We start from the raw sequence: 24,137 nt of genomic DNA, 5'->3' as shown, positions 1-24,137 counted from the left end.
TAATTCTATTTTGAGCTACATGCAGAATACTTTACACGCATTTAAATGTTCTGTGGTCGATTGCTTTTCTCCTCTTATATAATAAGGTTGACAACTGACAGCTCCAAAGCAGTGACAAGCTGAAGAAACAGCCTACCTTCCCTTTTCTCAATCTAATTAGACCTCTAATCCTCTAGATGAGAGGCCCAACTACACACGTTCCACATGACAAGGACAGGTATTGATTATTTGTCATGATGGTTAACACTGCCCCTGCTGAGGCCATTCTGAAAGAAGCAAACTCCTTAAATTAGACAGCATTTCAGCTGTCCCAGAGGCCAAATGGCAAAACAAGTGAAGACTAATAAAAGGTATAAAAATGAACAAATCATAACATTATGACAAGATGATTGTTCACAGCAGTACAGATGGTGTGCTTTGCCAGACTAGGAATAGCATTTGCTCCTCTTCTTTTTCCTATAGTGCTGTTCCAGCTTTGACTGAATGAAAGGCCAGAACAATTAAGGAATTTGACCAGAGAAGCTAAGTCTGGAAAGCAACTATCATCAAGGGACACAATGTCAATACCAGGTTGCATTTGTCAATAGCAGCCTATATGACAGGCATTTACCTCAACCATATCTTTAAATAAATTCTCTGCATGCTCAAGTTTTGTTTCAATTTCTAGGTTAAGATACACTTTATTAGTTGGCCTTTGTATCAGTGAAGAACTTAAGAGTGTGCAAAGTAGCAAATTAGTATCTCAAAACACCCATCATATTTAAAGCTGGCATACCGTTGAATAAAATCTTTCTACAAATGCTACCCTGTCAAGTGTTTCCAGCATTTTCTGTTTAAAAATAGGTTCTGAAATGTGTTTCAAAAGGCAAAACACAAACACTGATGATGGTGAGATCTGGAAGACAACCAATCTTACCAAATACCAATGGTAAGTGAAGTACATTTTGCTCCAAAGTGCTACTGAACTGAGAGGCTAGACTATTCCATGAGTGTTCATATTAAATATTCCAAAAATGGTCATCTTATTGAAGCAAATAAAATAAAGCACCAAAAAGTATTTTATATTGCAATAACAAATGTCACAGAATATATTGACAAAAATAGTAATTTAATAAGCATATAAACTATCAACATAGGTGCAGTGCCACTCTCTTCACTATTATAGAAGAAAAATCAATTTTTATGCTTTGTTTGCCATTCACAGAAATTCCTTCTCCAAACTGAAGCACATTTGAAAGTTTGATGCAGAACTGAAGTAATACTGTTATCTCATATTTTGTTATCTACCAAATTGGTTTGATGTAAAATATTCTGAGGTCCTTTTCACTGATGAACATGGACTTCTTCAAACATCCTAACCAAAAATGACTCCCTGAACAAACAAAAACAATGATTGATCATTTATCTGATTTTGTTGGGACTTTTTTGTGATTTATTTTCTTGAGAGCAAATTAGCTACTAGTTTTTCCCCAGAGTGGTATCATTTCAAACTTAATGAATTGTTTATAAAAAAGATACAGCGTGATGCATGATATAAAGGGGTTTAGAATAAAAAGGTGACAAAATATGTACACTAATCAAATTAAGAATTTTCAAGAATTACAGCTAAATTTGGATTAAATCAGAATCATACTTATCATAAAGATATTAAGAGAGAATAGAATGATAGATTGATCATGAGTTTTAGGCATGTAACTAACAATCCGAACTCTTATTCAGAGCAGTTGTTTCAGAGTACATTATGCAACTGGTGCACATGATCAAATAAGCGGAACCTAACTGTGTGTCAAGAACCTGCTGCTCAAAGTTTACATGAATATGCTTGCCTTAGATAATGAAGAGATATTAGATAAGGTTACTTGTAACAAAGGACAAAATAATTACCCCTTTCTGTAATAAAACAGCTTTACAATCGTTGCTAAATAGACCAGGTAGGAAATAAACAGTCAAACAATTCACAAAATATAAACTAAAATCTACCTGGTCCCTCATACTTCATTGTCTCCATTAAAACAAGTGGGGACAGCACTGCTCCTGTACCAAGCTGTTGAATTCACTGGTCTTGAAGCTTTTATCAGAGACCTGCAAATGTTTTGCTTGTAAAATGAGTAATAGCTAATATTTTGCTGCAAAATCCATGCCATTGCATTCCTTCTACTAAGTTAGGAACTGTTTTATGTGAAGTTAGAATAAATGTGGAATGCTGTATGAACCAGAGAATCTTCTGCAATTTATCATAACTCATATGCTTCAATATAACAAAATAGATCTACAAAAATAAATACTATGTAAACTCAAGTAAAATGCTTCTTCACTTCTTTGGATAGGGAACTCAAAAATCACACTCACCTTCTGTGCTGCAAGATGTAAAGCTGTCCTCTGGCTGCGATCTGCTTTGTTGACATTAGCTCCAGCTTTAAGGAGTGCTTCAGCACAGTCCAATCTGTCAGCAAGCACACAATACATCAGTGGCGTCCGGCCAAACTGGTCCTCTGTATCTTTTAAATCTGGATTTGCTGAATTTAAAAATTTGGGAGAAAGAGCAAATTAAGTTTGTTTTAAATGTTGTATTAGATAATTTAATTACTTTGCTGCTAACATGATAATTAGAACAAATTGTTTCAACTCATGCAATTTAACTCTAATAGGTTTATAGTCTGTAGAAAGTGTATAAACTATTGCTCCTCTATGAAACTTGGGTGACATTAAGAGAAATAATCTTTCTTTGTCTTTGGTTAAATATTGTTTCTGTGAATCCAACACCAATTGCTGCACCAATATGATTCATCAATCCCTCCTCACAGCAGACCAAACACAGCAAGACATATGGAAGGGAAAGCATTTGTCAAGTGCTTTGGCATTGTGATGGTCAATCTAATAATCGCTCAGTAACTGGGCAAAATTAAAAACTCAGAGCATTGGACATCATCATCTGCAACTATCTCCTACATACCTTGCTTGGAAATTTTATTTCTTAAAAAGGTCTGTGGAATGACCAATAAGATCAGGATCCAGTATGTCCAATTCTAGCTTAGCTTGTAGCCCCTTCTGAGCTGCAATTTCAGAACTATGAATTTCTCATTCTAATTCCTCTGCAACCTCCCCAGCTGTACTAATAAACAAATAAACTTTCATGTTTTTGAACTTCTTCGTAGCCTTAGCACATGGCAAAAAGTCTTCCAACTAATATTCATCTCTAAAGTTAATTTACTATAGGCAGGCCTGACAGACAATTCGCTCAAAGCAATGACTCATCAACAGAAACTGACAGAATAAGCAATGTTTTAAGCAAGCTCTTACTCAGCAATACTTTTTTCACTTCAATTAAACAACGCATTGCAAGCTCCTCAATCGATCCAGACCAATGCTGTGAAAACTTGTCTGCTCTTTTTCTGTGACACATTATAGCCCCATTCCCTCCCATTCTTCTACCAGTGCTCTAAGCTAAACATCTCTTCGTCCAATATCTTGAAATCCATAATCCTCCACTGAACAATGTGTAAAAGAGATTCGCCCAGAATGTTATTTAGAATGGAATGAATTACAACAGGTGACCAGATAGAATGGCTTGCTTTTCTTGAACAGAGAAGTAATCCAATTGAAATATTCAAAATTATGAGGAGCATTGACGGAGCACAGTTTCTCGCTATCTACCTCCTACCAAAGGGGTTTATGACAGAGAACGCAAGTTTAAAGTAAGGGACCTGAGACTTAGAAAGGACTTGAGGAATAATTCTTTTCAACTGAGAATGAAGTTGAAATCAGAACGGCATTACATTTGGGCAAGTACTCTCACTGTATTTAAATATTTAGAAGTATACTCTAGTGACTATAATATAAAGACAATAGATCAAATTCAGGAATATGGGATTAGTATACATAGGGACTTGATGGCATTCATGCACATAGCAGGCTGAAGAGATTTCTTACACTGTATGACTTTATGACACTTTGCATAATACACTATCTCTTCAAAAATATCACATTACACTACATACATCACATGCATTCCTTTAACTTTCTATGAGAATTCTGGAATTAATAAAAAATATGAAATTCTATACAACAGGGTAAATAAAGGCATAATAACTACTATTGATTAAAATTTTATATGAAGTATGATTACAATTAAATCACAAACACAGATATTTCCCCAATATATGGAAAAGAAATACAATTATCATAAATCAGGGACTATAATCTATCATATCCTACCTTATATAAACTACTTGTCCTATGAGATGCCATTTACAATGCAATAAATGATGCATTAACATACAGCACTACATCTATTTTCCTCTCAGTCCTAATATCCAGCGCTTTTAATTTTCCAAAGGTTCAAGTTCTCACAAGGATTTTAATTTTAAACATACTAGTACAAATGGGAATACCTAATAGAAAAGGTGTGTTATGTACAAACAACAAAGATATTTTTAGTTCATAGTCTTGTATCTCTGTTGGCAAGAAAAGATGGTTTGCTTTGTCAATTATATAGTTATTTGCTTTATAGTTGTGGTGTTGCATCCCTTTTAGCATCTTAATATATATTGTGGTATCAGAGTAACTGTATTTTCCATATTGCAGTAGCAGTAACTGGATTAAAAGTAATATGACTGTCAAAGAGGTGAGGGTCTTTAGAAATAGCAATATAAATGCAGTTACTGCTGTGGATGGCAATTAATTTTCTGTATCAATGTTCCAAAAAATAAAATTCTGCTCCAGCATTACAGATTTTTCATTAATTCCCTCAATGATTTTTTACTTTCATATGTATCAAAACAAAAGTAATTAAAATACATTTACAAAGAACAAGCCTATAGAATTTAGTGAATCGTAATCTATTAGTTGCTATTAAACTACTTTACAGCAACACGTATTGAACTAAAGTGACCACATTTATTATCTATCGATGTCAAGATAAATGACAGGTTTCAAAATCGTACTGATTTATGATTGTGACGATCTCCATCATGTCATTTTGCAACTACTACCAGTACGTGTTCATTTGAAAAGCATTTGAAAAACAGACTGCTCAAAATCAACGTTATTACTTCAATAAGATTTCTGCCTTTTTTTTCCAAAAAAGCATCCAGTCTGTACATGAAATACAAACAAGATGGATGCTGCTCAGAAGGCTTCTTCCATCAAATAAGATGTAGAGAGTAGAGCTGAAGTTCTACTGCACAACATTTCAGCTGCAAATGCTAAATTACAGTGCGGGTTTGGCAAGGGACCAGACTCCCAGAGTGTGCCCCTGAGCTTAGGCATGCCATTAAGGGAAGTGACAGATAGATTACAGACATCACAGTTTTTTTTAATATGGGGTGTGGAGGAAGGGTGGGGGAAATAACAGAATGTAATTTACATTATGCTTTCACTACAGTTACAGAAAATTATCACAGCAACCACTGACTAGTCCTCTCAAAAATTACATAGTTCCAAAGCCATAGTTCCCCCCCTCCACCACCAATTACTACTAAAAACTTTAACAGTAAATCATAAAGTAAAATTATATTTTTGTATCAGGCTTCATGACCAAATGTACTGTTCAATATAAAGAGTGTGTATATTATGTAACTTAACTAGCTGTGGAATGCAGTTCGGAATAATGTCCACAAATGATCATAATACTCAAATGCATCAGAGGAAAGAACATATAATAGACTTAAAATGAAGAGTAATGTGGCCTCCTAACTGCATGCACACTGAGAATCTTTGTGTTACATACAAACTGCACAACTGAGAAATAACATTATATGCTGAAACTGTTTATAAATTTTCCAGAAAAAAAGTCTGTCTGTTAGTTCATTAAATACATTCAGCAAGTAGGGAATCCAGCCATTTGAAAATCCTATGAGGAGGAACAAAGGTCATTCTAAAAGAATGAGAACTGTACAATTTCTTCAAATGATACAAAAACAAGGCAGTTATTTGGAAAAATGGCCATTTTCTACCAATTATGCCTAAATCAGGAGGACACCTGAAGTCCATGTGCCAGTCTTCATCAGGGAAGTGGAGCTGGATGGTCAGTAACTTTAAATTCCTTGGTGTTATCATATCAAAGGATGTGTCCTGGGACCAGCACATAAGTGACAATACAAAGATGGCATGGCAGTGTCTCTAATTCCTTACATTTTTCACAGATTTGTTGAGTTTTTCTAGCATCTTTTGTGTTTATCATTAAGTCCTCTACAAGTGAACAAAAATAAATATCATATGGGAGGTACATGCCTAGCCAAATGAATTCTTCAATTATAAACTGTACCAAATTCAGTCATTTATTTTATTTTGTGTTTGTTGATCGTTAAGCATTGAACACTATCATAGATAGATACATTATGGTCTCTTTTATAATATTTTATTATAATCTTATAGATAGAGGCTGATCATGCCACACATTAGCTCTAGCCTCCCAGTTAACCTTGATCCATTGCAATTTGCCAAATGCAAAATAGGTCTAAAGCAAACACCATATTCTTGTGCTACCCTCATCTCTGAAGCATCTGTGCAGTACAGACATAAGACATCAGACTATTGTTTATTTACTGCAGCTTTGCCTTCAATACTATAATTTCAACGAAACACCAAATTCCGAGATCTCAGAGTCAACACCTTCCTCTGCAACTCGATTTTCAATTTCCTGACCATCAAACCACAATCAGTAAGGATTGGCAACTACACCTCTGGCATGATTATTTTAAACACTCGTGCTCCACAGGTTGCATCCTCAGCCTTCTAACTCTACTCCCTGTACACTCATGATTGCATGGCCTGATTCTGCTTCAACTCCATCTACAAGTTTGCAAATGGTATCATCACCATCTCAAGTGACAATGAGTCTGAGTACATAGGGGAGATGCAAAGTTTACAACAGCCTTACCCTCAAAATCAGCAAAGGAGATAGTCACCTACTTCAGGATGGAGGGTGGCGCAGACAGCAAAAGCAAAAATCCCTCCCACTCTGGATATTCTCTCTTCTCCCATCTCAGGAAATACAAGAGCCAGAAAGCATGTGGCACCAGGATCAAGGACAGCTTCTACTGTTATAATTCCATTGGTATGATAAGATGGACTCTTGACCTCAAATCTACCTTTTTATGATTTTGTGCCTTACTGTCTCATTGTACTGCACTTTCTCTGTAGCTTTTACACTTTATTCAGCATTGCTAATATTTTATCCTGCACCATCCCAATGCAGTTTATAACAAGTTGGTCTAAAAACACTATGCAAGACAAGCTTTTCACTGTTGCTAGGTATACTATGTGACAATAATAAAGTAATTCCAATAGAATGACAGAAGTCTCAATTTGAGGCTACTTCCATTAAAATATAAACGAATTACAAACAAGAGAAAATCTGCAGATGCTGGAAATCTGAGCAACACACACAAGATGCTGGAGGAACTCAACAAGCCAGGCAGCACCTATGGGAAAAAGTACAGTCAATGTTTCAGGCCGAAACCCTTTGGCAGGACTGAGCGGTGAATAAATTGCCACTTTTATAGGCTGTATAAGGACAAGCTCTATTTGCTATCCCAAATGAGTTTGAGCCAATCAACATTTTGTCTGTATTCAACTGTTCTTTAATGTTTTAGATTAGACGGATGGGGGTGTTGGTCGATTTTTCATTCAAGTGTCCCAAAAGACATATATAGAGTCAAATTAAATTGAGGAAACACAGCCACTCATGTAAAACCTTCAGCATATTCTTTAAGGTCAAGGGGAAGGTTGACCCATTTTTTGGTCCTGGCCATTTGCTTCATGTAGCTGTGAATCACAGATATTTGTCCTTTGCAAATAAAGTGAGACCAAAACAAAAGCTTTGATAACTTGGAGGTTTAACCAGTCTGCATGCCTTCCTTATCCATTATGCTGTATGCCCTGATGGCAAAGGTAACAGAGAAGCTGTGAAAGCTCTAATGAAGCTCATCACCCTGAAATGTTAACTCTATTATTGATGATAGGACTTGCATTCACATTGTGCCTACTGAATATTTCCATTATTTTGAAATGCACAGGTCTCTAATCCATCTCATCCACTGCTTCTCAGATCCATCCAAGAAAGTAAATCTGGGCCTGAAGGACATGTGACACAGGGAGCAGCTTCAAGTAAACACCTAGTTACCTTCCAAATAGAACTGAAACGGCTGTGGTTAGTTGCTGCTGACCGGTGAATCCTCCAACTTGCTCCACCAGAACAAAAGAAATTGTGACATTTGCATTTTGGGAAGAAGTTTACTGTTGAAAGGGCTTGCACTTAAATTGCAACTTTTCATAACCCCAGTGTTCGAAAGAACATATAATTTGGATGTATAATCATTGTTGAAATGTACGTAAAGGGAAAAGACAACAGAAATGTAAAGGTAATACAACTGACAACACACTAACTGTTCAAAGAACTCCACTGTTAAATTTTGTAAGTAATATAAATAAACATCTCCAATTATATATGAAAATAAAACAATGCATATAAACTAGGGCTTGTCATCTTTGGTGTATAATCCTGACTACTGAATTACAGTAGTGTTTGCTAAAATAATGCTTAATTTAAAACATAATACAAAACATACTGTGAAAGGTAGGGGGTGTATATGATTTTACTCTCTCCCATCACCCACTGTCCCCCCAAGTAGTCCACTGGAATAAAATCAACACTATTATCTCCAAAAATATTTGTGTCATACATATTGAACATCATTTTCTGTTAATTTTCTATCAACATATTGATAGACAGAGATATAAAAGGAAAAGGACAAAAAGTAGAAATGATGATCTGGAAATAGATGTAGTATGAAAAAAACCTGCCACTTGCAATCTGAAGAAACAAATTAAAAAGAAAGTATCAGTGTGAAATACAGCCTGGATAATAAAATATACAGTTACAATACCAGTTTGGAAGGAGAGAGTCCTTCAGAGAATGTGAATTACTATTTATATAGTGAAGTGGTTTTGCATTTTAGCAAACAGGCATTTCTTTGATGTGGCTTTATAGGCTTAAGCAACACACTACTGAGTAGCAAAGTTTGAAAAAGTACTTCACTTCCCACATCCAAATCAAAGGTACATCAAGACCATAAGACATAGGAGCAAAATTAGGCCATCTGGCCCATCAAGTCTGCTCCACTATTTAATCAAGGCTGACCCTTTTTTTAAAAAATCTCCTCATCAATCCCAGTTACCGTCCTTCTTCCTGTAATCTTTGATGCCATGTCCAATTAAGAACTTATCAATCTCTGCCTTAAATACACCTGATGACCTGGCCTCCACAGTGGCAACAAATTCCACAAATACATCACCCTTTGGCAAAATAAATTTCTCCACATCTCTGTTTTGAAAGGGTGCCCTCCTGTCCTAGACTCTCCCACCATGGGAAACATCCTTTCCACACCTACACTGTATAGGCCTTACAATATTCAAAAGGTTTCAATGATATCATCCCTCGTCCTTCTAAATTCCAGTGAGTACAGACCCAGAGCCATGAAACATACCTCAAATGATAACCCTTTCATTCCTTTCATTCTTAGTCCACTGCTGTTCACTCTGCTCACCCACGACTGTGCTGCAACACACAGCTCAAACCACATTATCAAGTTCGCCAATGACACGACTGCGGTGGGTCTCATCAGCAAGAACAACGAGTCAGCATACAGAGAGGAGGTGCAGCGGCTAACGGACTGGTGCAGAACCAACAACCTGTCTCTGAATGTGAAAAAAACAAAAGAGATGTTTGTTGACTTCAGGAGGGCATGGAGCAACTACTCTCCACTGAACATCCACAGCTCCTCGGTAGAGATCGTTAAGAGCACCAAATTTCTTGGTGTTCACCTGGTGGAGAATCTCACCTGGTCCCTCAACACCAGCTCCATAGCAAAAAAAGCCCAGCAGTGTCTCTACTTTCTGCAAAGGCTGAGGAAAGTCCATCTCTCACTCCCCATCCTCATCACATTCGACAGAGGTTGTATTGAGAGCGTCCTGAGCAGCTGTATCACTGCCTGGTTTGGAAATTGCACCATCTCAGATCGCAAGACCCTGCAGCGGATAGTGAGATCAGCTGAGAAGATCATTGGGGTCTCTCTTCCCGCCATTACGGATATTTACACTCCACATTGCATCCGCAAAGCAAACAGCATTATGAAGGACCCCACGCACCCCTCATACAAATTCTTCTCCCTCCTGCCATCTGGGAAAAGGCACCGAAGCATTCAGGCTCTCAAGACCAGACTATGTAACAGTTTCATCCCCCAAGCCATCAAACTCCTTAATACCCAGAGTCCGGACTCACATCAACTTACTGTGCCTTGTTTATTATTTATTGTAATGCTACACTGTTTTGTGCACTTTATGCAGACTGCAGGTCTGTAGTCTAGTGTAGTTTTTTCTGTGTTGTTTTTACATAGTTCAGTGTAGTTTTTGTATTGTTTCATGTAACACCATGGTCCTGAAAAACACTGTCTTGTTTTTACTGTGTACTGTACCAGCAGTTATGGTCAAAATGACAATAAAAAGTGACTTGACTTGACTTGAATCATCCTTGTGAACCTCTTTTGAACCACCTCCAATGCCAGCACGAGGGACCAAAACTGTTCACAATGCTCAAGGTGAGGCCTCACCAGTGCCTTATAAAGCCTCAGCATCACATCCTTGCTCTTGTATTCTAGACCTCTTGAAATGAATGCTAACATGGCATTTGCCTTCCTCACCACCAACTCAACCTGCAAGTTAACCTTCAGGATTTTCTGCACAAGGACTCTCGAGTCTCTCTGTATTTCAGATTCCTGGATTTTCTCCCTGTTTAGAAAACAGTCCACACATTTAGTTCTACTACCAAAGTGCATGACCATGCATTTTGCAACATTGTATTTTATTTGCCACTTTCTTGCCCATTCTCCTAATCTGTCCAAGTCCTTCTGCATCCTGCCTGTTTCCTCAACACCACTTGCCCCTCCACCAATCTTCATATCATCTGCAAACCTGGCAACGAAAACATCTATTCCATCATCTAAATCATTTATATACAGCATAAAAAGAAGTGGTCCCAACACTGGCCCCTGCGGAACACCACTAGTCACTGGTAGCCAAGCAGAAAAGGATCCTTTTATTCCCACTCGCTGACTCTTGCCAATCAGCCAATGCTCCAATGCTCTAACCGTCATGGGCTCTTAATTTGGTAAGCAGTGTCACTGTTGGCACCTTGTCAAAGGCCTTCTAATAGTCCAAATATACAATATCCACTATATCTCCTTTATCTATCCTACTTGTAATCTCCTCAAAGAATTCCAACGGGTTCGTCAGTCAGGATTTTCCTTGAAGAAAACCATGCTGACTTTGTACTATCTTGTCCTGTGTCACCATGTATTCCATCATCTCATCCTTAACAACTGACTCTAACATCTTCCCAACCACTGAGGTCAGGCTAACTGGTCTATAATTTCCTTTCTGCTGCCTTCCTCCTTTCTTAAAGAGTGGAGTGACTTTTGCAATTTCCCAGTGCTCCGGCACCACGCCAGGGTCCAATGATTTTTGAAAGATCATTTCTAATACCACCACAATCTCTAATGCTACATCTTTCAGAGCCCTAGGGTGCAGTTCTACTGGTCCGGGTGACTTATGTATCTTTAGGTCTTTCAGTTTTTTGAGCACCTTCTCTCTTGTAACAGTAACTGCACCCAATTCTCTTCCTTCACACATGACAACATCAGGCATACTGCTAATGTCTTCCACAGTGAAGACTGATGCAAAATACTCATTTAGTTCATCAGCCATCTCATTGTCCCCATTATTATTTCTCCTGCCTCGTTTTCTAGTGGTCCTATATCCACTCTCATTTCTCTTTTATTTTTAACATAGTTGAAAAAACTTTTACTATCCACTTTGATACTATTTGCTAGCTTGCTTTCATATTTCATCTTTTCCCTCCTAATGATTTTTTTAGTTGCTCTTGTAGGTTTTTAAAAACTTCCTAATCCTCTATATTCCCACTAACTTTTGCTTTGTTGTATGCCCTTTCATTTGCTTTTACAATAGCTTTCACTTACTTTGTCAGCCACAGTTGTACTATTTTACCATTTGAGTATTTCTTCATTTTTGGAATACGCATTAATGAAGCAGATGCACAGTCAGAAAGCATGAGAATTTTGATAGCAAGATCAGAGGAGAGAAGCTTTAAAACACGGTGAAATGGTGTAAATCAGGAAAGGACAACCCCTTCAGTTGCACATGCGCTTTCGTCAATCTGAGAGATCAGTGCTTGGGGTTGCTAACGCTGCTGGGAGCCTATCCTAATCATCTGGCAAAATCACATCTAATCGTCTGATAAATGAGCACATGCTTAAGTTCCCCGTGTCTTCCAACCTCAGCTCCCTCCTCCAGTCCGCCCCCTCCCTCTAACTTTACGTTACTGAGCAAGAGACAGGAAGGTTCAGCTGAATCCAATGTAATCAGCACATGAGCAGAAATGATGGGCACTGCTGGTATTCCCCAATTTTCATTTACCTTGTCTAAGAACAACTTCTAGCACAAATCTGAATTGGAATACAATCAATCTTACTCTAACATTGCAGAAGAACTGAGAGCCAGTGACACCAGTTCGGTGGAAGTTAGAGACAACACATTTTCAACAAGTTGCCCTGTGTTTTAGGATGTAGACTGAACATCGATCATAATTAACACACTGCAGTCTTAGAGAGTCTCTTCATTATTTTATTTGGGTCTTTCAATAACATGGTTTACTCAAGCTGTTGGAGGAACTCAGCAGGTCAAGTAGCATCTGGGGAGGAAAAGGGATTGTTGGTGTATTGGGTCAAGATCCTGCATCATCACATTTTTCCTTTCAAAGCTATTATAAACTCTCTCCTCATATTTTCTCCTTTAACGATAGATATCAGCCTTGGTATAGTCCTCATATTTTAAAGGCAGAAATGCTCACTTTTATACGTAAACAATACAACAAACCCTCAAACTGAATGGGAAATGATTAAAAAGTGAGAAAATTGTACCTTAAGGTTACATTTAAAAAATACCACAGAGCATGGGCCTATGTTCACAAAAGAAATGAGAATGTGTCGCTTCCTTCTTTTAGAATTGAACGGCTGGGAGAAAACAACACTTACTTAGACATTGGTCATCAGGCTCTCACCAGGAATGCAATTGTTAAAGTAAAGCAGAGAGAGATATAGCAGTTTCATGTTATTATATATGGTAACACGAGAAATTCAAACTCATTTTGGCTCAGAGCTAACCCTGACTTTGACAAAGCTGTTGTTATATCATAGTCATATCTGGCAAAAGCTACTTTTTTCAAATCAGTGATAACTGGTTGAATTCTATTCTTCCCACTTAGCAGGAAGTACATTTTGTTCATTGCAATAATAGTTTATAATTACTGTAGTAACACCAAACACAGATAAAAGTATTAACTGATTTTGAAAAGATATTAATCATAACCCTATCCCCACAAAAGGAATTTTAAACATTATCAACAATTTAATTGCTTCTCTTTTCTTTCAACTTATTCATTCAGGGGACGTGGAAGCAGCTGACAATGCTAACATGCATCATCCATTCCTAAATGCACCTAAGTGAGGAGGAATATAACTCGACCACATTAGTGTGTCTGGACTCACACATGTTCCGGAGCAGTAAAGGATAGAAGAGCATTTATGAACCCGATAGATTTTACATTAAAAAATCCAACTTCCACCCTAGTCCATTTCCGACACCTCCTTTCCCTTTCTCAATCTCACTGACTCTAAATCCAGAGACAGCTGATGTCTATTGCAAAGCCACGAGCTTTCACAGCTACCTGGACTACACTTCGTCCTGCACAACTACTTGTAAAAACATCATCCCCTTTCCTCAATTCCTCCGTGTCCGCCACATCTGCTCTCAGGATAAGGCTTTTCATTTTATAATGAAGGAGATGTCCTCCTTTTTCAAAGCAAGGGGCTTCCTTTCCTCCACCACCAACGCTGCCCTCAACCGCATCTGTTCCATTTCATGCAAGTCTGCTCCTACCCCATCATCCTATCAGCAATAAGGTTCCTCTGGTCCTCACCTACCTCCCCACCAGCCTCCGCATCCAGCACATAATTCTCTGAAACTTCTGCCAACTCTAACTGGAGCCCAACACCAAGCACATCTTTCCCTTCCCCTCCACTTTCTGCCTTCCACAGGGATCATTCCCTACGCGATTCCCTTGCCCATTCATCCCTCCTCACTGATCTCCCCCTGGCACTTATCCTTGCAAGTAGAACAAGTGCTACACCTGCCCCTACACCTTCTCCCTCACAAGCACCTAGGGCCCTAAACAGTCCCCCCACGTAAAGCAACACTCCACTTGTGAGTCTGTTGGTATTATTTACTATTCTCGGTGCTCCCATTGTGGCCTCCTGCATACCGCTGGCCTTCTAGTAGAATGGGAGACCGCTTCGTGGAGCGTCTACTCTCCATCCACCAGGAAAACTGGGATCTTCCCATTTTAATTCCACTTTTCATTCCCATTCCGATATGTCCATCCATGGCCGCTGTGATGAGGCCACACTCAGGTTGGAGGAACAACACCTTATATTGCGTTTGGGTAGCCTCCAACCTGATGGCATGAACATCTATTTCTCAAACTTCTGATAATGCCTCCCCCAACCACACTCCCCACCATTTCCCATCCCCTTTTCCCTCTCCCACCTTATCTCTTTGCCCACCCATCACCTCCCTTTGGTGCTCCTTCCCCCTTTTCCTTTCTTCCATGGCCTTCTGTCTCTTTCACCAATCAACTTCCCAATTCTTTATTTCATCCCTCCACCTCCAGGTTTCACCCATCATCTGGTGTTTCTCTCTCTTTCCTACCCCCACCTTTTAAATCTACTCCTCAGCATTTTTTCTCCAGTCCTGCCAAAGGGTTTCATCCCAATGCGTTGACTGTACTCTTTTCCTAGGTGCTGCCTGGCCTGCTGAGTTCCTCCAGCATTTTGTGTGTGTTGCTTAGATTTCCAGCATCAACAGATTTTGTCTTGTTTGTGATTTGTTTACAATAAATCCATCAGTTTAATAGTTACCATTACTAAAATCAATCTTTAAAAATTCAAATTCAATTTTATTACTTGTTATTATTGGATCTGAAATTATTGCTCCAGCACTCAGGCTACTAATCTATTAACTCTGGTCTCAAAGTACCAAACTACAAACAGGAAGTGTTGGAAATGCACAACAGGTCAAACTGCATACAGTGGAAAGGAAAACCTTTTCTGTCAGAACTGGGGAACTGAGAAAACAGAAAACCTTGGAAATACTCTGTATGACAGTCAGGGAAAAGAGTTAATGTTCTGATGAAAGGTCTTCAGACTGAAAGCTTCACTTTTAATTTCTCTTACCCCAAATGCTGGCTGACCTGCTGAGCATCTCTAGCACTCTTTGTTTCTATTTCAGATCTCTAGCATTTGTAGTTTGTTGATTTTCAAGTGAGCGATCAAGTATGCTTTAAGTTGCAAATAGGGAATGAATGACAAGAATGCCAGCAACAGAAGAATGTCTTTGATGGGGTGAAGACCAAGAATGACCTCACCAAGGAAACAGGGTGATCTGAAAGCTTTCATCTGAATGCCTGCAATGTACACTCAGTGGTTGGGGCTGAGGGGGGTTCTCTGATTCTTCCATGAACAAAGCTTCAGCCAATTTCCTTCCATCAACTAAGGAGCAGTAATCATACTAGTGCCCAAGAAGAGCAGTGGGCGCTCCAATCAATTACTATATCACATCTACTATAATGAAGTGCAATGAGAAAAGCTGGTTACGACTAGATTTAACTCCTTCCTGAGCAAGGACCTGGACCTGTTGCAAGTCACCCATCACCACAGTAGATCTATAGAAGACAGCCAATACACTGGCTCTCCACTCTGCTTTGGAGCACCTAGACTACCACAAATCACAAGTCAGCTGCTGTTTATTGATTACAGCTCAGCATTCAGTTCTAATGTTTAAGCTTCCCTGGGCCACTATACTTCCTTCTGCAACTGGATCCTCAACTTTTTTATTGGAAGAACACAATCAGTGCAGATTGATAATGACATCTCTTCTCTGACAATCAACACAGGCACAACGTAAATATGCATGCACTGTCCACTGTTCCACTCTCTCTACACTTAGGCTCGGCACAGCTCAAATGTCATCTATAAATTCATTGATGACACCACTGTTGATGGTGGCAACAAAGAGCAATATAGTAGTGAGATAAATTGGCTGGCTAAGTGGTATTATATCAATAACCTCACACTCAATGTCAGCGGGACGAAGAGATTGACTGGGGACTTCAGGAAGGGGAAGTTCGGACACATTCATCAGCCTTCATTGAGAGGTCAGCAGTGGAAAACGGTGAACAGCTTCAAATTCCTGGACAGCAACATCTTGCAGCATCTATTCTGGGCCCTACATATTGATAAAATGATGAACAAAGTACACCAGCAGCTGTGGTGATGGCAACATCCATCACTAAGGACCCCCAGTATCTGGGATAAGCTCCCTTCTCAATACTACTATCAGGAAGGAGGTACAGGAGCCTGAAGGCCCACACCCGAGGATTTAGAAGCAGCTTCTGTCATCAGAATTCAAAGAATCCTGTACCATTCATGAACACATGAACACTACCTTGTAATTCCAATTTTTTGCACTATTTATTTTTGTAATTTATAGTGATTTTATGTTTTTGCTGCTGCTGCAAAACGAGAAATTAATTGTCCTATTCATCTGAGGTAATATATCTGATTCTGAAGTTCTCTTTTAATTTTACAAACTTTTTCCAGATCAATGATGTACCTATGGGATTGGAATGGACCCAAGCTACATCCCTTTCTTCACTTCAGTTCCACTCGATCCCTCTCTCAACCCTTCTTTAGTACATCAGTGGCTGTTTTTGCTTCTTCCTGCACTTATTCAAAATTCAAAAGCATCACTCAACTTCTATCAATGTCCACACTATTCTCAGGTTCACATCCCTGACTCTTCCTTTCCTTTTTGAGATCCATCACCATCTCAGAGACCGATTAGCAGTGAACATCCATTAAATATCACAAGACTCCCAAAATTATTTTAAGTACACTCCCTCCCTTCACATTCTCATAGTCTCTTAAGTTCTCTTGAGTTTCTGCTGAAAATTAGAACTTTGGTCTCTGTCAAAATCGTGGCTCAGACTTACTTTTTTTTTATTAAGTTCATAGGGTTGATTTTTGGCACAGGGAGAGAAGCTAGGAGCCAGGTTAGGGTTTAGGGACAGGGATGTTCTTGAAGGCTAGTGACATGAACATGAAACAAAAGATATCCAGAGTCTGGGCCTTACTCTGCGCTTGAAGGCCAGTGACATGGACGAGAAACAAAGAACATCTGTGGATGTTGGTCTGTTCAGGTTGGTGGGTCTCGGCACAAGGGACAAAAAGCCAGCATGCACGTATTTTAAGGCTGGAGTTAGGAGTCCTGTCTGTAACCCTCAGGCTCGGCCATTAGCAGTGAATCTTTATAGCACATTGTACAGTCCAGAATTCAGTACCTAAGATCAAAGTCCGAAGGTCGATCATAAGTCTGGAAGTCAAAGCCTGGAGATTGGAGGTCTGTTTGTGTGTGTGGGTGGGAGGGAGGAAATGAGGAAATGTTGTAGTTTTAGATCATAAGATATAGGATCTGAATTAGGCCATTTGGCTCATCAAGCCTAATCCACCATTTCAACATGGCTGATCCATTTTGCCTCTCAGCCCCAATCTCTTGCCTTCTCCCCATATCCCTGCAAGCCCTGATCAATTAAGAATCTATCAACCTATGCCTTAAATACACATAAAGACTTGGCCTCCAGAGCCACCTGTAGCTAACGAAATTCCTCCGCATCTCTGTTCTAAAAGGTGCCCCACTATTCTGAGGCTGGGTCCTCTGATTCTAGACTCTCCCACCATAGGAAACATCCTCTCCACATCTACTCTATTCACCAATCAATTTCATTTAGGTCACCCCTCATTCTTGTGAATTATAATAAATACAGGCCTGGAGCCATCAAACACTCTTCATATGACAAGCCTTTGAATCTTGGAATCATTTTAATGAACCTTCTTTGAACTCTCTCACCGTGGTGTCAGCACATCCTTTCTAAAATAAGGGGCCCAAATCTGCTCACAATACTCTAAGTGAGACCTCACCAATGCTTCATAAAGCTTCAATCTCACATTCTTACTTTTATATTCTAGTCCTCTTGAAATGAATTGCATTTGCCTTCCTAACCACAGATATTCAGACTGAACACCAAAATGGGGAAGAAATGTGATCTAAGTGACTTTGACCATGAAATGGTTGTTGCTGCCAGACGGTGTGTTTCAAGTATCTCAGAAACTACACAGAACATACTAGTATTTACAGAGACTGGCATGGAAAACAAAAAAAATCCAGTGAGCAGCAGTTCTGTGGGTGAAAGCACCTTGTTAGTGAGAAAGATCAGAGGAGAATGGCTAGACTGATTCAAGCTGACAAGGAGGTGACAGTAACTCATGAAACCCCCTGGGTCGTCTCAGGCTCGCTCAGCTCATTTCATCTAGGGGGAGCAGCCTTCGGCCCCGCCAAACTGGGTAATCAGCTGGTGTGGATGCTGTGTGATGTCCCCGCCTCACCCAAAAACAGACAGTACACCATATGCGATTAAATTAGTACGATTTATAAAGGTTACTATAACTAAGTGATTAATAACGATACAGTATATATGAAGAGAAAATTAAAGAAAAGGCGCCAAACTTATCAAAGTCCAAACCACTTCGTGCACAGCCGTTGGAGCTCAATTTCTGAAGTCTTCTGGCCACCATTCGATCCCCTCCGAACTCCTCGACTCGCAGCTCAGGACCCTCCGAACTCCTCGGACTCTCCAAACCGCTCAGGACCCTCCGAGTGGTCAACCAAGCACATCTAGCTTCATCCCCCCCCCCTCGGAGAATCTCCTGGCCTCGGACCCCCCTTTGGGGGGTCTCGTTATCAGTAAATTAGCATTCCTGCTAGTTAACAAAAAAGAAGAAACCCTCTTTACACTCTCCCTCCACCAAATAAAAGTCATGTCCTCATGACTACTAAATAACCCGCCACCTTTCCTGCCAACACACCGTAACCCAAGCACAAACAGTGACATCTCCTCCCCACACAGTAACCCTCACGCCCTGTTCCTCAGGCGCTACTTAGGCCAACTATCTGGGAGTTCCCTAACCCTTCTGAGGCCTCCGTACCCCCTCACCTAAACCCTTCAGGCTCGGACACAACTGGGGATACCTTGGGCCCACTACCAACTCCTCTCTCAACCTCTCACTCATGCCCCACACTGCACACAGCTAACCCTCCCCGCTACACCTGACTCAATGGGAGAAGGCCAAAGGTCTCTTCCTCAATCGAGGGAAAGTCAGCAAACGGCAGCATGAACCACACATCCAGCACATCATCCATCGAATCTGTATTCTTCCTCATTCCTGTGATCGGTAGCTGCTGTTTGATCTTCTCCAAACGGAAACACGTGGCCTGCACTGCTCCCGCAGTCTCTTCAGCCTCTTGTTCAGTATTCACTGCACTTCTCTCCAGCTTTTTCTTCCTCATGACTTCTTCCAGATCAACTTTCAGGTTTTGCACTTCATTTGAACTGTCGATGGTCATCTTCAGGTTCCCTTCAAGCTTCTGCTTCTCTCTTCTGAGATTCGTCTGTAATTTCTTCACCTCCGCAAACTCCCCTCTCCGGGTTCTCAGTTTGCTATTACCCTCAGTCAGACAACTTTCTTCATTCTCTCCAACTTGTAAGTCTTCCGAATGGTTCCAGATCACTTACTCCAGTCTCTCCATCTTCATTTCAAACTTGATTCCGTAGAGACAGTCTCTCACGAGCTGCGACCTTCGCCAGCCCTGGCACGTGTCCCGAAAACACTTTAACTCGGTAGTTCTCAGCTGCTCCTGCAACGACCTCACTTCATATTCTCCTGAGGCAAATCCAAATACCAATAGATCATCCACATACACCAAAACTCCAAACGCCTCCACATCCCCTATGGTCTTCCACCTGCCCCGCAGGAAGGTTGCAAGGGCTCCGGATATGCCCTGTGGCATCTTTTCGGATCCGAAGACTCCTAGGGAATTTATAATGGCCGTCTTCTCCTTGTTGGCCCCACTCATCGGGATCTGGCAACATCCACTCCTCAGATCCAGCACCTTAAACCACTTCACACCACTCAGACAGGCCATCGCCTCTCTGGCCCTCAGGGCCATATTCTGGTCACTGACAGTGCGCCTTTTCAACGCAATATAATACACACACACGCTGCCTACTTCTTCCACGGCTTCAGGGGCAGGTCGCCGCAACCTCTCTCTCTCCGAGGTGTCTTCAGCAGTCAACTCCGCTCCCTCGTGGTATTTCGCAGCGTCCACTAAGAGGGTCTCACCCTCAGAAACTTCCCCCAGGCCATACCGCCACTGGCTCTTGTTTGAATTCGGTATCGGCCCAATGCTGCTACACACGTCCACACAAGCAGCTCGAAACTCTGGGTGCATCGACAATGCCTCCAAACAGCGCTCACCCACCTCCTCCAGGCAGGCCCCCAAGCGCACCAGCAGGATATTGGTTCTCTCTAGAACAGAAACGCTGCCCGTCTCAACAGGGTCCGGACACATCAGCATTAACGATTCATGAACCTCAGTCTCCTCCACATTTGCCTCTAAGAACTCCATTTTCACTGACCAACAACCGTCGTCTGGATAATCACCGGCACTGGTACCCCGAATCTCCAGTGTCCTCAATGTTGTCAAGGGTAAATGCTTCCAGTAACGGTTATGAAACAAACTGTACAGCAACTTCACCGGCGCCCCGGTGCCGAGGATGGCTTTAACTTGACTTCCATCCATCCGTAACAACACCTGTGCGCATGGCCCCTCTAAGCCTTCAGGAATAGAGTCTGTTCCTTTCGGGAGTTCCTTGGTACATTGCTGGGAACGTGCTCCCCCAGAGACCCCAAGCCGTTCCCCCACTGGGCCTCCTCTAAGTTTCCCGACACCTCTCGAATCAACGGATCAACTGATCCCCTTGACAGATCCCCTTTTCACCACAAGCAATTTATCTGCCCCCCTAGGCAAAAAGGGATACCCTAAAAACTTCCCACCAATCTCCTGCCACAGATATAATAAGCCCCCCAGCTGCGGCATTTGACTTCCAGTCGAACCACACGCATTTTCCCACACTTTCCCAGAACTGGCAGCTGTCACTTCGAGGTAATTGCGCCTGACAGTTCTAACTAAGTCACCAGTCCGCCTAATCAAACTTTCAACCCGTCCCTGTCGCTTTCCCTCAGCCAAGCACTGCCACTCACCCAACAACAGAGAGGTCCGCTCCGCCCACACCTCCGCCCCTTTAGGCCTGGACATTATTCCAACAACTGGGCGGAGCTCACCACTGCTGAAACATCCCAACCTGTCACTCCTCACTCTCCAAACAGTACGGACAACCCATGGTCCCACCACCATTTCATCAGCCAACAGCAACCACCCCACCCAACACACACGCAGCGATAACCAGCAATTGCACACCCACAAAGGCACACCAACTCTTCGCCGCAGACACAATTTAAAGAGGGTGATCACACAGCTTCCACAGAAATCAATCCCGGACGAGCACCCCACAATGTAACCCCCTGGGTCACCTCAGGCTCGCTCAGCTCGTTCTCGTCTAGGGGGAGCAGCCTTCGGCCCCGCCAAACTGGGTAATCAGCTGGTGTGGATGCTGTGTGATGTCCCCGCCTCACCCAAAAACAGACAGTACACCATATGCGATTAAATTAGTACAATTTATAAAGGTTACTATAAGTAAGTGATTAATAACGATACAGTATATATGAAGAGAAAATTAAAGAAAAGGCGCCAAACTTATCAAAGTCCAAACCACTTCGTGCACAGCCGTTGGAGCTCAATTTCTGAAGTCTTCTGGCCACCATTCGATCCCCTCCGAACTCCTCGACTCGCAGCTCAGGACCCTCCGAACTCCTCGGACTCTCCAAACCGCTCAGGACCCTCCGAGTGGTCAACCAAGCACATCTAGCTTCATCCCCCCCCCTCCTCAGAGAATCTCCCGGCCTCGGCCCCCCCTTTGGGGTCCGATCCTCGCCCAGCTTAGAGCATTGCGTCCTCTCTCTCGACCCGCTCGCGCCGATCTGCCCAAAAGCCCGTCAACAAAAGCTTACAGACTCAGAAGAAAGAACATTAATCCCCATTTGGTTTACAAAGGAATACCATTCTCGTTATCAGTAAATTAGCATTCCTGCTAGTTAACAAAAAAGAAGAAACCCTCTTTACACTCAAATAAACTTGTGTTACACAGTATGTAGAAGAGAATCTCTCTCTGAATGCATAACATGTTGAACCTTGAAGTGGATGGGCTACAGCAGCAGAAGACCATAAACATACACTTGGTGGCCACTTTATTAGGTACAAGAGGAGCTTACATCATAAAGTGACCACTGAGTGTATACACAGAGAATGGTAGGTACCTAGAATGTATTGCCAAGGGGGCAGAAAGACAGCAATGTTTAAGAAGCATCTAGCCAGGTACACAAAGAAACAGGGAATTGAATGATATGTACTATGTAGAGGCATTTAGGATTAGTTGGATTGGCATCATGGTTGGCACAGAAATAGCAGACCCACGCATCTTCCTATGCTGTACTGTTTTACGTTCTACCTGATCCAAGGCTTCCCCCTTTCTAAACTTAGCAAACCCTTGACCATAGCTGCTCTCAGCTCCTCTTCCTCAAGATAGAGCAAGGAGCTACACTGGTCTTCACCTTCTATCTCACACTCTCTGTATTCAACAGCTTAACCATTACGATTTTAACCACATTCAGACTTACCTTTCCCTCCTTCCACTTTCAGACTTCTGGAGGGACCATTCTCATTTCAACTCTGGTCCACTCTTCAATCTGCATTAACCATTCACCTTCTCATGCCACTCCCCCTTGCATGTTCAGGAGATGCAGTGCCTGTTCTTTTACTTGCTCACTTCCAGCCCTCCAAGAACCCAAAATGACCCATCCAAGTGAAGAAGCATGCACTCCATTTGGTTCTTGGAATATCCTTTCTTTCAAATTGGTAAAAGCAAATGAAGATTCAATGAATATACCAAATGTCATTTGTCACATTGTCTGTCATTTTATTCTCATTCCCACTCTGTCCTCTCTCTTTGACTTCCTGTATTGTTAATAATGAGGCCAAATATAAGTCTAAGGAACACCACCTTATCTTCCATTTGGGTAAATCTAGAATCAGTTTGAAGTTCAATAATTTCAGAGTCATAGAACTGTACAGAATTGAAACAAACCTTCCAGTAAACCATATCATGCAACATTTCTACCACTACTAGTCCCACTTGACTACGTGTCATTAATTGCCTATCCAGATTCCTCTCAATTGTATTCCTGCTTCCATCAACTTCTCAGGCAGCTGATTCCAGCTGTGGGTAGAATGTCATTGTTATTTGGCTATTCAGCTTTACAATACACAACACAAGACAATACACAACACAATACACAACAAAATTAAACTTAATTTTCCCTGACTCATTTCTCTCCATTATCTGCACATTCATTTGTCTATCTAACAACCTCATAAAAATATCACTATTGTATGCCTCTACCACTATGCCAGGCAGCCTGTTCCAGGCACCACCACTCTCTATGGTCCATTCTAGGTACCTACCACTCCCCGTTTAAAATTTTAAACCTGCTCATTTCCTTTAAACATTCCCCCTCTCACTGTAACTGCATGCCCACCAGTACTTCATAGTTCTACCCTGGGAAACAGATTCTGACCATCTACCCTTACAAGTGACCTCCCAAGAGCAACACCTCATACAGCTCAGATGAAACTCCAATTGCCATTTCTCTGCTGTCCGCTGTAAAGCTTGATATAACTAACAAGCATTACAATAGTCATTTGAATATGGTCACTGAGATGGATGAAAAAAGTGAAATTAAGTGGGTCATTTTAATTAATGTTTTTAATTATCTTCAGTTAAATGTGTGTTTATAGAGATTAATTACTTATTTCACTTCATATTTCAATTACTTGAATGTAGTTCAACTGTTTTTAAATGTCTCGGATCATCAAAG

The 24,137-nt window shown here is 41.0% G+C and overlaps 1 protein-coding gene and 1 long non-coding RNA gene across 5 annotated transcripts in view; one reads left to right on the top strand and one right to left on the bottom strand.

Annotated features, from left to right (window-relative positions):
* Positions 1–10,479, top strand: part of LOC132395633 (uncharacterized) — a 52,027-nt gene extending 41,548 nt beyond the window's left edge. Inside the window, exons 3-4 of the long non-coding RNA XR_009512699.1 lie at positions 8,019–8,363; positions 9,525–10,479. This is a non-coding gene — a long non-coding RNA (uncharacterized LOC132395633). The remainder of the gene's footprint in view (positions 1–8,018; positions 8,364–9,524) is intronic.
* invs (inversin) overlaps positions 1–24,137 on the bottom strand; it is a 243,103-nt gene that overhangs the window by 160,363 nt on the left and 58,603 nt on the right. For 3 of the 4 annotated variants that reach the window (XM_059972498.1, XM_059972499.1, XM_059972502.1), the window contains exon 4: positions 2,350–2,516. In XM_059972498.1, coding sequence (XP_059828481.1) covers positions 2,350–2,516 — 167 coding nt within the window. The remainder of the gene's footprint in view (positions 1–2,349; positions 2,517–24,137) is intronic. The other variant, XM_059972500.1, reaches the window with a different exon arrangement.

This window comes from Hypanus sabinus, chromosome 6 (genome assembly GCF_030144855.1).
Source record: "Hypanus sabinus isolate sHypSab1 chromosome 6, sHypSab1.hap1, whole genome shotgun sequence".
In the NCBI taxonomy this organism is placed as follows: domain Eukaryota; kingdom Metazoa; phylum Chordata; class Chondrichthyes; order Myliobatiformes; family Dasyatidae; genus Hypanus; species Hypanus sabinus.
This window is presented reverse-complemented; position numbering and strand designations above follow the sequence as displayed.